Here is a 14,578-nt window from a genome sequence, read left to right on the forward strand (position 1 = left end):
AGGTAGGCCAAGTTTTAGGTGACACACTTTCAGTAGGTTCAGCAAAAGAGCGCACTAAAATCAATTAGATATATAATGTTTTACTGCTTACAGCATTATTAGTGACTGCAAACCGTGTGTGTGTGTGTGTGTGTGTGTGTGTGTGTGTGTGGACTGCTGCCTCAGAACAGCTTCTGTAATGTGCACTTTAACAAGTAACCTTGGCAAGCACTTGGCCGTGAAAATATTTCAGACCGAATTCTTTCTTATTCATATGTTGGAGTGTCAAGGTAAACCGTTGCAACTCTTTTCTCTTGAGAAATCTTAATTGGGGTTTCCAAGGTGTGAGATTGCAGCTCTTGCTCTGAGGGCTCCGCATGGCTGCCATGTACGTCCATCTGAAAGGTGAAGGACTTCTCTGATGGCCCCAGTTGTATCTGCCTCTCAGTGATTTCAGATGCAGACCCTTCTTCTTTAGTGAAGCCTTCAAACTCTTCACCGTGCACAACATCCTCTTCTTTGGAGACTCTGAAGCTGTATCCTCCTCCTGCGCCGCCCTGGAAGGCTTTCTCAGAGGATCTGAGCGCTGCCATGATCTGCTCTTCAGATAGATCATCTCCTGCCTCCAGCAGCCCTGAGTCTTCCAGACTTTGAGAGACGTTCAGCTCTGCAACTATAGTCATGGTGCCGTTGTCACTCGACTGCTGCACTTTTTTGACATTGTAAGCCTGTGAACCATCACTACTCACTTTTGTGAGGAAGGCCAACTCCTCCCTCAGTGGACCCGACACTGAGCCTTGTAGCTTCTCTAAAGCTCCCTTCAGTTGCTCTTTGGGCTCCAAAGAGTCCTCCCTCAGGAACTCGAGCATCGACTCCTGCACTATAGGGGAGACGCAAACCTCCTCTTCAATGATGCACTCTGGGAAACTCTCCTTGACGAACGAGTGATCACCTGACTTGTACTCTTCACTTTCCTCTACAATCACCCTTTTCGAGAGAAGACCTTCATCTTGATAATACCGCTCATCTGACAGGTCATCGACGATACCATAATGGCCATATGAGGCGATGCCACCACCCTCCTCGGTTTCAGAAAGATGATCATCTGGCGTGGAGACGAAATACTCGTCAGGCTCTTGGTCATGGGAGAAATATGAAGATTCACTCTCTCTAGAAACCTCTTGGACTTGTACAGATCCACCCTTGCGATGGTCTGTATCTGTCATGGAGGTTTTCATGGCATCACCATCACTCCTCTGAACTTGAGCACCATGAGGGATATTTTCTAGCTCCTCGATTTGGAAATGTGTTGAGGACGGCTCGTAAAAAACAGATCTGGATTTCTGCTCAGGCTCAAACTCTTCATCAATGTAAGACTCCATCGGTTCCTCGATGATTTCCACATTGATAGACTTATTTTCCAGGTTCTCGCTTACCTGCAGGCCACTTAGCAGGTTCTTGATCATGCTTCCTGTTGCTGTGTACTTGATGTCTTCCAGTGACACCTTCTTAAGCCCATGGCTCAGTAGTTCTTCCAGTGCAGAGTCCTCAGATAAATCTAGCTCTTCCTCCATTTTGGACTCCAACACGAACTCCGTCTTAATCGTTCCATCCTCTTGCTCAGTTTTCTCCACGTGATACATTACCTTTGGATCCCCCGAGGAGCAAACCATAGCTTCCAAACCTCCTGGTCTCATCGCTTTCTCGATGATCTCCTCTACAGACACAGAATCTAATATCTTTTTCTCACTTGTGCCCATCGTAGGCTCTGTTTTTCCTTCATCTTTGAACTCCCCACCATAAACACTATCTTTCTCTTGTTCATCTGACACTTGCCTTTTGCTTTCTGTCTCAGTTTTCCTGCTCAGGCTCATCATTGGTGGTGACACCACTTTCACTGACCTGGTCTCAGTAGCGGATGACTTGATGGGACTGACTTGGTTCTCTACCCGAGAGACCTGTTTCATCTTCACAATTTTCTCCTCTGGTGCTGTTTTCTGTACATGTTGTCTGGTTTGGTATTCACTCTGGCCTGTTTGTTTATCTTTGGCGGTGGCGGCAGCAGGGGCAGAGGTGGCAGCCCGAGCTTTGGTGAATGAGATCATATCCCTTCTGGATGCAGGACTCTGATGCCGAGCTCTGCCTGCAACTGAAATTGGAATGATCCTCGAGGGACTTATGGACCCAGAGGGAGGCACAGGGGATCTTCTCAGGTGTGAAGTCGGTGGCGTGTACCTGATATCCATATGTTGTCTGGTGGTTAAAGTGGAAGCTCTTGGAGTGTAGGGCTTGACAGGCATCCTTATATCTGAGACAGAAAATTAATAATTAGGTAGATACTTAAATGAATAGTTCGACATTTTGCGAAATGAGCTTATTAGCTTTCTTGGCAAGAGATGGAAACATCATATCGATCTTCTCATCTGACTATCTGCTAAATATCAAACTGTAAAACTAGTTCTACAATTTACACTTCATGTTACAACAATGAATCATTTCAAATACAGTACCTATTATTCTTTCTCTTTGATGTTGGGTCACCCTCCTATGAGCATCTTGCAGATCCACTCTCTCCCCTTCCAGGAGAGCCCTGAACAGAACAAGAGACAAGACAAAATATATTTGAAGACTATTATAAAATCACTGGTTATTTTCCTATTTCAACATAATTATTTTTTACCATATATAGTAAAGAAAAGATCAAAGACAAATACCTCACTAGACGGTGTACATCATTCAGCTCTGCCATCTCAACCCCTTCAAACTAAACGCAAAAGGCTTACAAGACAGTATGAACCCATCACCAGGCCATATAGGGTAGTAATCATCTAAAACTTAACTGTGTCATGTAGGCTAATAAAGAATTAACTTTAGCGGCTCACCTTTCCTTGGCCATGCTTCAACAAACACAAAACAGCAAACCAGCGTGCCTCAAAAAGGAACAACCTCTCCGGAGACTGCCTTCCCAAAGACTGACCTAAAAATAACTGTTACAACGCAGGGCTGTCCACACTTCCCTATGAATCCCAGAGCAAAAGCTGACTTGTGACACACACAAAAACAAATGCCGCTGCCGCGTCTCTGCGAAAATATTCTGTCTATTCCAAAAATTCAAAACACACCAGAGGTGCCAGCGGAGAATCTACCACATAGAGACAAACTGGAGCAAATAGTCTTCTCAAGAACTTCCGCGGAATTGGCTTAATAGTAATTAAAAAAATGTATCTCTGAAAAACTTCAAACTGTTTAAAAATAAAATGATGTGATATGAGGTAAGACGTTATGTTACAAGGACCTTCAGACATGAAAATACAGTATGCTTATTAACTGCTTTATAAATACCTTTCAGTAAAAATAGTCTGTTAGTATGTGACCCTGTGTGATCTGGCTATGTTAGGAGCATGAAGACATGCCGTGTTATTACAGGATATGAAATGGCAGATATATTTAACACACTATAAACACTTAAAATAAACCACAGCAAAAGTTTAAACTTTTTAAAAAAATGCATGTGTATTACATGTAGTGATCATAAGATGGTATACTGTATGTGAGCTGATACTTTGAGTTTATCCAAGTGAAGTTCAGATGACTTGGTGCTAAACCAACAGGAAGGAAACAGCAGATTGCTTCTGTGTTTAATGAAATCACTAATTACACTAAGAGTAGCTTTAGGCAGTGTGTGTGTGTGGGGCAGGTTTGTCCAGTAATCTCTTCTCAAAGCATTACAATATCGCTGAAAAGAGAGGATGTAGCTATTTTAGCTGACTTTCTTCATTCACGAAAAGCTTTTTACTGAAAGCCAGACATTTCAGAATGTATTCATTACAATTCGTAACATAACGACGCTTTGCCAGACCCCTTGGTGCACAGTCTCACTGTTGTGAATTCAAACTAAAACACTTACCTAGGTTTAAGCAACAAAACCGCTGAGTTAGGCTAAGGAAAATATCATGGTTGTGCTGAAATTAACTACGGAAACTTAATAAAAAGTATTTAAGTATGGAAAACATCACAAAAATCACTTCTAAATACCAGTCTCAAACACCTGGTTTGTTTGACCCATCCACCTCCACTTCCTTCCACCCCGTGTGTTTTTTTCCCGTCTTTACACTACGTCATTAAGCTCCTGTGGGATTTTCTCTGAGCGTCTTACAATGACGCGGATGTGTTGACATTGTGCTTCCCCACACAGACATGTCATAGTAGGAAAAGCTACAGGTGTAAATAATAAAATGAAAGGGGGCAGAATTCCATTGCAAAGCTTCACTTTCATGTCTTACTGGGACTCTTGAATGGAGTGCAGCGATTGTTAATGTTATTAGTGACACTTGTGCGTTTTCAACGATGACAAGTCAAAAATGTTTACTGTGAAAAAGTACATTTTATTAAAAGTGACAACATAAAAAGAATGTGTTATGATTGGACAACTGACAAACTAAATAAGCTCATCACCTGTAGGAAGCCACCTCCATGCCCAGATCCATCTTCACCTGGAGGAGGTGCTGATGTTCTCGCATCTTTTCTGCAATAGCGTCAGCCATCATATTCCTGTCGTGCTCCAGCTGCTCAATAATCATCTGGAGGGAAGAAAGAAAAATAAAAAGAATACGTTTTTACTCTGCACATAGTTAGTTTCACATAGACACAGCACCAGCTTGTGGTCTGTCCATTGGGTATGTATACTTTTTTCCCCCCTGCTATTTAACTGAAAATACTGTAATAACTCCGATGCCTTGTTAACAACCCAAGTGTGTGACCACGTTATTGTACTGCAGCCTACAGTTTTGTTCACTTTGTAAATCTGTGTTTTCTCTGTTTTGAGTCCCCAAATAGTATTTGTGTTTACTACTAATGCAGAAAGGCGATGAACTGGCTGAACATTTGTAGTCAAAATCAAGTCTGATCCCACTAACAGACTGCACTTATCATTTGGACCACTTAATGACTTAATCCAGTGACTGCTTCTGTAAATCTGTGCATGAGCCTTTTTCAATAGCATGTGATATACTTAGACAGACGTCATTCTCACTTATATTTTACCACAGGGGTTTACTGTAACTGTGTGAAATGTGTTTTTTGTTCCAATATTAAAAACATCCCTACCGCGCATTCGTTTGTAATTGACTGACCTGCTAAGGGCGCCATCTTTAGGAGGCTAATAAGGATTTGTCAGTCTGACAGCTAATTGGTTTAAGTGGCTGGTGTAATCTAACAGCTACAACAGTACTGTGGAGGTACAACGTTGTTATAGCTGATTAAGCTACTCAATCCTTTTATACTGAGGTCAAATGTGGCACGCAAACTTGTCTGGCAACACCTCATGTTGGTAATGTCATTATGTATTGAGGATGGGGAGAGTTGCATTCATTTCAGAGCCAACATCTACTGCATGTGTATAATTTTAGAAAGGACTGAAGCCAGATTCATAGTCTTTAAGGAGAGACATTTCAGCCTAGATTGTGAAGGACTATTGTTTCGCCTTAACAATCAGCCTCTGATAGCTACAGCTGCCTTTAAGCAAAGTGGGTGTGGCAGGGACAAGAGGGAGCAGCCTCCCCCTCCTTCATGGCTCAGTGTGATAAATGGAAGATTATTCTGCCTGTATATTTTGAAAATTGTATATTATTTATAACATGGATGTTGGGACTTACATCTCCTAAACTCTGGCTTCACTTCAGTCCCTCTTAAATATCAATATTAGCTGTCCTACTCTTATTAGCTTATATTGGACTTTTCCTCACCTGATATTCACTGAAGTCCACCCGGAATTTCTCCTGCATGTGCATCAGTTGTTCTTCAAGATGGGATTGAATCTGACCTTGTTTTTCCGCCTCTGTGCGTAATTTGCCCAACTCCGAGGCATACAGCGTCTTCTCCCTCTGCAGATCACTCAGCCTCGCCTGGTCGCCTTTAACCGACTGCTCCATATCTTCCACCTTCAGCTGGTACATTTCATAGGTCTCAATCCACCCATCGGACAGACCGCGGGCATACTCCTGCACCTCCTCCATGGAGGCCACCGGAGGCCCGCGATAAGTTTGCGTAATGATGGGTGCCACCCGGGACTCCACCTGACGCCGCAGACGATCCTTGTCTTGTCTGTGCACATCCTCCATGCATTTATACTCGTTCTCCAGTTGAAATAAACGCTGCTGGAGTTCACCGTTGGCCTTGTGAGCGTGCTGGAGCTCCTTCTCGTAGTCTTTCAGCTCGCCACTGATGTCCCTGCACACCCCGGTCTGCTCGCTGCACAGAGACTGGACCATCTGCAACTCCCGCCATAGCTTCTCCCTCTCCATCTCGGCCTGGGACTTCTCAAACGACAGCAGACCCACCATTCTCCTCAGCTCCCGCATCTCACCCTTGTACTTCGGCTCCCATTCCGCCGTCTTCCCCTGTCTAAGTTTATTTATTTCAGTAATAAGACACGCATTTTCCTGCTCCAGCTGCTTCGTTCTGGAAAGATACTGGACGAGTCTGCTGTTGAGCTCCTGCAGCTGCTGTTTGTCGCTCTCAAAAGTTCTTTTGAAAGGCAACATTGTGGCATCTAATTAGAAAAAGTGAATTTTAAAAAATCCTAATACTCTAGCAGACAGGTTGTCCCGGTGTCATTTACGTGTGCGTCTGTGGGCACGACTGTGATGTAATTTGCGATCAGTGCCCTTTGACAAGTGCAGCAGCAGGAGGAGGAGGAGGATGAGGGCGGGTCCTGCCTCACAGGATCGCCCCAAGCGCGTCCGTGTCCCTGGCAGATGTTATGTTGCGTTTAAGGGCTGTCTGAAATATTATCCTTCTAATCTCAAAACAACAGACTAAACCAAGGATGTGGCGAAAACAACTGTGCGATTGGAACTAAAAAACAAAACAAAAAAATTAAGCTTGATGCTAAAATTATGTCATGTAGTAAAATAAAATGAAGAGATGGAGAAACGGAAAAAGGACACGGTTCTAAACGATTTTCTTGGAGGCTATAGTTTCTCTTTACTGACATTTAATATAAATATGTTTTATACGTAATGTAGCCTACTGTAGGCCTATTCATGTTTTGTCTCTGCATTTTGTTACAGTGTAGCCTAATGCTAATAAAAAAAGAATGCAAATAACAGAACACATCAAAGGTGTTTTGGTAATTGTAGCCTAATAATTCAGAATTCACCTGAATACATCACGTCCACATGGGCTTCTTATCCTTTATATGCCGGGGAACAGCCCCACTAAGCGGACAAAAACAGAGCTGCGGGAGCTGAAATAAGCCGTGTTGTTTTTCAGTCTCCTGATATTAAAGTGTGCGTGTCAACTATCTTGCCTTACTGACTGTGTCGTTTTTACTGCGTCATGAATGGAAAAGAAATCGTGGTGGTTACAGGTAAAGTAGTAAGTGTTAACTCATGAATACACGAACTCTTCAAACCGGCGTTGATTTAACTCCCATCTATTAGGCTTTGGACCTTTTCGACAGTTCTTATTGAACCCCAGCTGGAAAGCAGCCCAGGCAATGTTTGTAAAAAAAAATTATCTAGCCTACCCATTATTGTTACATGTCTAATATGTCTTTATTTAAGGGCTTGAAGTTGGTCGGATTGGGAGAGCAGACTGATGTTTCCATCAAGGAGGTGCCAGTGAGTTATGTTAAGACTCTGCAAATCATTGCTGAGATTTGGCAAACTCTTCACCCAAAGGTAATACTGTGATAGTTCCTCTCACCTGTTAGTTTTTATTTGTAAACAGTTGGTAAAAATCTCCAAATTCCCAGAAAAACTACAGGGGTCATGACCTCAGCATCCCGAATGGTATCTACGGCCCTGGTGGAGATACTAACTGTTGAAATGCAGAATTGCGCACTGATTATGAGAAGGTGAATATCTCACATTACCCTCTGTGTTTGTGTGGTCCCAGTTTGCAGTACACCTGGGCGTAGCCAGAGGTTCCAGTGTCGTCTTTTTGGAGCAAACAGGGAAGAACAGTGGATACAGAGACAAAGATGTATGCGGCTTCTGTCCTGACAGTCACTGCTGTGTGGAAGGAGGACCAGAGAAACTGGACTCAGTTGTTAACATGAGAGCTGTCGCCAAAGAGTTCCGACAAGCAGGGGCAGATGTCGTTTATTCCAGAGATGCTGGCAGGTAGGCGTCTGCTCCTGAAGTTATGACAGACACTCAGCAATATGAGATAATGCTTTCCGCCCTCCTCTCAGGTACCTGTGTGATTTTGCTTATTACTGCTCACTGTATCACGGTCAGAGGAGAGCAGCCCTCATCCATGTGCCCTCATCTGGCAGCCTGACCTCAGCTGACAGACTGGTACCTCTGCTGCAGAGCCTCATTCACACCATGCTGGACCAGCTGGAGGACCCTTTAGAATCAGCATGAAGAGAGGATGACAGCGAGACTTCCTCAAGCCAGCGGTCAAAGCGAGGTAGATCTCCTAATGAAGACATCTCACACAACACAGACTTATCACTGAATGATGTGGATTGGCAACCGTGGCCTGGGAGGGAATTAAATGGAACAAACAGTAAAAGTTCTCATTCATTTATTTATTCAAAATTTCAGAAAAAAAAAGAAAATACAAGAAATTCTCAGATACACATTTGGAGATGGCATGTCAAAACCCCGTCTCAGTTATAGGTGTGAAAAAAACGTTTGAGGCCTCAGATACAGAGCTTGAAAAAGGACAGTCTAGAGAAGTTTTTTTTGATTATTTCCCCAATCAGGTAATGAACACAGCTTTTGTGAAAGTATTGTAATAAAATAATAAATCAAGGCCCCCTCAGAAGGTATAGGAATGCAAATCATAAAAACAGAGGCATGATAATGATAAACCTCAAACTTATTATTGCAGTTTGAATGCACTGACGCATCCTCCATAAACCCGAGGTTTGCATTCAGAAGAATAAAAATGACAAAGATGACTAAGTTGAATGTTTTTTCAGTTAGTTACTGTTTACACTGAAATCTGGTAATGCAAAAAAGCAACTAGTGTGAAGCTGTAAACCTAGACCTATCTAATCATGTCGTTTACTCTTAACCATGACTACCCGTAATCTACACAACAGCCCTGTCCCATACATGTCCACATGTTGATTTAAATGCTGTATTTATGATCTAATGTTAACCAGTAATTCCACAGGTCAACAGGTCAATGTAATGTCTACCCCCAGAACTGAAACATTTGTATTTTATCATTACATACATCCAAATGGAAAAACATAAATGCACAGATATGTAAAGTAACTACACAAGCTGTTTGCTTGTCAGTGGTGATTTCTGTACCAATGTGATATTCAGCAGCAATCAGTTTTTCAACCAAAAATACTTTACCCTTTGATTCTCTTAAAATCATGCACAGATAAAATGCTTGAGAAGAAACTAAATTCAGGACCCAGATTTCACAATATGATATCTATAATCCCATTAAGTTTATTGCTGCTGGGTTTTAATTCCAACATGTATTTTCAAATTACCGTATGTCTCCAGCCCAGAAGCCCTTGCACTGAGACAGCACTCTCCAAGTAGCCGCTGGGAGTAGAAGTGAAGTTTTTATGAGAAGTTTTGAGATGTAAAAGCTTCTTTGCCACCTTCACACCTAACATGTTTGATGACAATATAAGATCCACTGAGGTGACTGTTTTAACCAGCAGCATTAGTGTAAGTAGCAGTAGAAATAGGCCAGGGAGGCATTGTAATGATCAAAAAGTCAGAAACTGGTGGAAATGACTAGAGCTCTAATCCCATGGCATTCTGCACAGAAAATAGACTTGGACAGGGGAAGTGATGGTGTGCACTTAAAAACAAAGAGTTTACAATGTAAAAAAAAAAAAGGACGTAACATTGACTGACAAATGATTGAAATTCTCCATTTTCTCTGAAGATAGAAACATGTAGGTGGAGTCGCTGCTATCTCTATGCTTCTTGTTACATTCACAGCACTGATCCATATACATAACAGAAGATCATTTTTGAGAGTGTGGATGACATTTGGATGTTTGAGTTGTGCTGTTACCTTGCAGCAAACACATTGTTTTTCTTGGAGATCAATAAAACATTTTTTGCCCTTTTTAAATATTCCCCATGATAACCGTTCCGACTTCTATTATAAATGCATTTTAGATGAAAAAATGAAGGTTTCTGTCTTTTGAGGATTTAAGGTTGTGAAAATATGTTGGTAGTCAGTGGAGATGGGATATTTGATGTTGATGTTGTGCCCTGGTCTCTTAAACTGCACCTGCGCTCAGACTTTTTACACTGTATCCAGTCAAATTTAAAGTGTAGGTTGACATAATTATGTGAAATACCCAACAACAATTTAAACTGATTCTGCGGAGAAATAAAGCGCACTGTACTGAAGTCCTCTCATGTATTCTCAGAGGTACACACTTACTTTTTGTAAACCACTGGGCCTAAAATCGGTGGACTGAACTCGCAACACAGATATTCCATCTCCTGTCCAAGTTGGCTTTGTGAGGTTTATCTAGATCCCCGTGGGTTTTATCCAGATGATGAGGTTTCTATACAAACTGATGAAAGTGAGATGTACTTGTTTTCCATACACGTTCATTCAAAAAGAGTGAGGTAGATATATACTTGAAGGAAAAAAAAAAAAAAAACTGGTCATGACACCAAAGAAAATACATACAAAAAAAAAATCCAACTTTATACTGAATCATGGGGCATTTATACAGTGATTTAAACTGATATCACAAAAGGAAAATAAAAAAATTAATAAATAACACTCCTACAGAGAAAAAAAAACTTCAAAGAGAGGGGGGAAAAATCACAAGGCAACATTTAAAAAAAAGACTAGGAGAAATCCTTCAAAACACTTTCACTATTCAGCCTCCATTTAAGAGCCTTTTCCATTCATGACGGTGAAATGTGTTCCCTTCCCTGGACTTTAATCCATCCATTATTTGGTTTTCAGAAGCAGTGATCATGGAGACAAACAATAAGATTGGTTTTCACTTTGATAAAGTAACATCAGCAGAAGTGGCGTTATATTGCGCTTGTGAGTGTTGATGTAATAAAAAAAAAAGGGAGAAAGAAAATCTGATTTTGAAATATGGTTGGCATATTTAAGGCAAATAAGACAACCCATTCAGCCCTATTGATTCAAGGGGAGGCAAGAAATGGATGGGTTAAAATACCAGATCTGGTGTAAATATCTCGTGCACTGACTTCAAAAGGAGGCACTGAGGGGAGAGAGAGAGGACACTACTGGACTCAACAAAACATGATGGGGGGGGGGGGGGGGGGGGAGAATGGGGGAGGTACACGTGGAGACAAGTAGAGGACGATCATGAGAATGTGTGGAGAAAGCAAAGCCTTTACTTTGACCTGAGATTGAGTTGCACCTAGAGGGCAATGCTAGGCGCAGTGCTAGACAACAAGTACAAAAAGGGTGCAGAAAGTACACGCTCACACATCGAGCTACGGTGTCCATTCCAAATAATAATAATATTAATAATAATATAGACATCCATGAAACAAATACAGGAGGAAAGATTTCATAAAAATAAAAGGCAATGAACAAAATATAGTGTTACAGAAAAACTTTTGGGGTAACAGAAAAAAAATGCTTTTGTATTTAAATCATCTTATTTTTTTATTTTTGTTTTTTATTTTTTTAAACAGTTTGAAGATATAAAGAAATGGACTGTAGTGGAGACCATAAAATACCAAACCTGAAGGATATATATATATATATATATACATATATATAACATCCAAAAGAGAAAAGAATAAAATAGCAGCTTTGTTCTGTACAGACATAGAGGCATACATTTTGAACTGTAAAAAGGTTTAAAAAAGTGACAAAACCAATGATGTGTATAAAAATGATCCTGCAGTCTAAAATACAACCGTAAGATCTTTATATGTGTTTGAAATGTAGAGAAACTAATGAATATTCTAAAAGAGACCTGCTGTGATTTAAAAGTCGTCTCTAGGCTACTAAAGACTGATCCAATGCCTTCTCATTTTCGGTCTCTGGTCTTCGACTCTGTTTGTATTACTAAATTATTTGGTGCCATTTAATTTGAACAGCAGTATCAGAGAGAACGAAGTTCACCTCCCACATGAAATGCACAGTTTACAAGATGTCAGATGAGGTTTGAATATATGAAGTGGAGGCAGAGCCGTATCCCTTGATTATGAAGTTCAGTAACTTGCAGTGTGAAACTTGTGATGCTTTGTTTAGATTTTGTTTTTACTAAAACAAAGACAGACTGAGGCTGTGATTCAGAGTTGGCTGATTTAAGCGATGCGTGTTCTTTCCCCAGCTGTTCAAGGGATGAAGGGGAAAACCCAAACAAATCCAGTTTACCAAAAAAGAAAAGCAGCAAATTATTACACGTGAGGAGCTGGAGAACCAATAAAATCTGTCCATGTTTGTTTAAAAAATGATTTAAATCAATTACCAAATTGGTTGCAGGTTTTTAATTGTTTCAACTTAATAGATATAATCACATTATCCTGTTTGGATTAAATAATCATTTTCAGATTCTTTTTTACCAGTATTGTGTCAATTGAAAAACATGAACTTTAAATTTGATTAAAAGAGGCCCTGCTTTTGTGTTGGCCTCTCTTTATGCAATTCACTTAGAAGAAATCTAGTCACACGTTTCTCCTCCAAGTATCTCAAGGCTCGCTAGATTTATTCCGCCCCCAATGCAGATGCTGCATATACCGAGAAACGTTTGACTGCAGGAGTGAATGCAGCCTTTCTCAACAGTACCACTGAATTCTGTCCTGTGATAACCCCCACACACGCAGCTGGTCCAGGAGCAGCTAGTACTCAAGATAAGCATGGAGTCTGAAAACCAGCAAAAAGTTCTGGTGTTGTTTACCAGACAGTCCCAACTCTGAAACACCGCCTTAAACAAGAAGGGAGACCTTTATAAACTGAAGAAAAAAGCTTGATTTGGCAATAGTTTGGCAGATACACAATAGGCCCTCCTCTTCCATTTTGACCCGCTCCTGACGAGATCATTGAGATATCAACAGGAAAAAGAAACAATGATCTTAGTACAAACTTTCTAATTGAGGCATCCTCAGGTGACATGAGCCGACCTGCTCATGCAAACAAAGTCATTTCGATGGAAAGTCTTTTAGAAATGGAGCCATATTATAGAGAGAATCACGTGTTTTGTATAAATACACACTCAGATATCCACAACATCCTCTCTGAAATCATCAGGAAAAAAAGTGCTCTTCTGTTGGATTTGCTGGCAGATATGCTAAAAAAAGATTTTCATAAATTTGATGTCTAAATCTGCATGTCAGGATACATGCCTGTATTGTTTTCCTTCTCGAAGGACTTATGTAACAACGACTGAAATACAGGCGGCACAGGAAGGAGTTCCCCAGTGTCGAGTCTGAGCCGCCAAACTCCTAAATGCTTTAGCAGGTTTCTCTACTTTTTCTCAGTTTTTAGAGTTTATGTTTGACCTTAAAGAAGTGGAGAGACCATCTACTGGCACACAGTAGAAGAGAGTCATTTCTTACCTCATCCATCCCTCCTTAAGAGATGGAGGAAAGGTTTGTGTTACCCTGTGTAAAAAGAGGAGGAGAAGGAGGGGCTGGTCTGATATCAGCAGGCCGACGACTGGGGCAGTGGTAACGCCCGTTCGTTCTTTCTGCCCCCATTCATGTGTGCATAGGGCTGCATCTCGTCAAAGTTGGGCCGTAGTAGCACCACAGGCCCGTTGGCCGAAACATGTCCTGAGTGCTTGTCCAAGGCTTGGCCTGGAGACGCCAAGGCTGAGGCAACCGGGCCCGGGGAAGAGGGAGACATGGGTCCCAATAATGGAGTACTCGGGCCTTGCATGGGGGATAACTGCTGGGTAGTAGGAGGCGGCGTGCCTCCTGTGCACCCTGACGAAGGCGCATTGGCGGCAGCAGCAGCAGCAGCAGCAGCAGCAGCAGAAGCAGCAGAGGGCTGCCTGGTGGATGCAGGGTCCAGTGGAATGTTCTCCATGTTTTCTACCTCCATGTCCAGCTCCTCGGTGTCCGGCGGCTTGTTCTCCTCGCTGTAGAAGAAGCTCATTTCCCTGAAGGGAGGATCCAGTTCATCTTTGATGCTGCTGATGATCTCCAGGAAGGACGGACGCATCTTGGGATTATACTGCCAGCACATCCTCATCAGCTCAAACCTACAAGTGATGCACAAAAGGGTCAGCAATGTACGGTTGATCTTTTGTGATTTTTGTTTTTTTTAAAGTCTAATACATAGTTTTTGCACTATGAACTTCAGGATTTTTTTTTCTCGAAAAAGACATTTTGGAAGACACCAACTTAAATTAACTCACTTTGACTGATGCGTCGTTTTAGCCTCATATAAGCTTTGTCTGCACAAAATGAGAACTGTGGATATTGTCCACCATCTGAGAGTGTAATTGTGCTACTTCACACCCAGGAGGACAGGAGGGAAGATCAACTCTTTCAAAGTACTGATGGGCATGTGAGTGTTGTGTTGAGATAGACTTGGAAAAAACATGAATGTACCCTCTAAAACGTCAGAGTAGGAAGACTTCCCATTTCTCACCAGCAGGTGGCAGGAGGCACTGAAGTTAAAGCTGAGTTCACTATATATTGATCTT

At 41.6% G+C, this 14,578-nt stretch overlaps 3 protein-coding genes across 3 annotated transcripts in view; 1 reads left to right on the top strand and 2 right to left on the bottom strand.

The window, feature by feature from the left end:
* Positions 1-236: 236 nt before the first annotated feature.
* Positions 237-6,603, bottom strand: synm (synemin, intermediate filament protein). The gene is made up of 4 exons (XM_079163095.1): positions 5,724-6,603; positions 4,435-4,559; positions 2,490-2,569; positions 237-2,287 (listed from the first exon to the last, which is right to left on the bottom strand). Exons 1-4 carry the CDS (start codon positions 6,519-6,521, stop codon positions 246-248), a joined length of 3,045 nt encoding a protein of 1,014 aa, XP_079019221.1. The 5' UTR covers positions 6,522-6,603; the 3' UTR covers positions 237-245.
* Positions 6,604-7,317: 714 nt separating this feature from the next.
* pgpep1l (pyroglutamyl-peptidase I like) lies at positions 7,318-8,351 on the top strand (the record flags this gene model as incomplete). The annotated part of the gene is made up of 5 exons (XM_079163508.1): positions 7,318-7,348; positions 7,422-7,474; positions 7,545-7,661; positions 7,879-8,105; positions 8,177-8,351. 5 exons carry the CDS (start codon positions 7,318-7,320, stop codon positions 8,349-8,351), a joined length of 603 nt encoding a protein of 200 aa, XP_079019634.1.
* A 4,328-nt stretch (positions 8,352-12,679) lies between these two features.
* The window catches only part of igf1ra (insulin-like growth factor 1a receptor), a 69,346-nt gene continuing 67,447 nt past the window's right edge, over positions 12,680-14,578 (bottom strand). The window contains exon 21 of the mRNA XM_079163651.1: positions 12,680-14,131. Within this exon, the coding sequence (XP_079019777.1) occupies positions 13,570-14,131 (562 nt within the window). The 3' untranslated portion in view covers positions 12,680-13,569. The remainder of the gene's footprint in view (positions 14,132-14,578) is intronic.

Source organism: Pholis gunnellus (genome assembly GCF_910591455.1).
Source record: "Pholis gunnellus genome assembly, chromosome: 7".
In the NCBI taxonomy this organism is placed as follows: domain Eukaryota; kingdom Metazoa; phylum Chordata; class Actinopteri; order Perciformes; family Pholidae; genus Pholis; species Pholis gunnellus.

What these genes read in the sequence shown, in the direction of transcription:
- synm (XM_079163095.1), bottom strand. Translation starts at nt 6,521, where the DNA reads ATGTTGCCTTTCAAAAGAACTTTTGAGAGCGACAAACAGCAGCTGCAG. An exon ending in TGGACTTCAGTGAATATCAG is followed by an intron (nt 4,560 to 5,723) that starts GTGAGGAAAAGT and finishes TCTTCCCTCCAG; the next exon opens with ATGATTATTGAGCAGCTGGA. An exon ending in ATGGAGGTGGCTTCCTACAG is followed by an intron (nt 2,570 to 4,434) that starts GTGATGAGCTTA and finishes TGTTCTGTTCAG; the next exon opens with GGCTCTCCTGGAAGGGGAGA.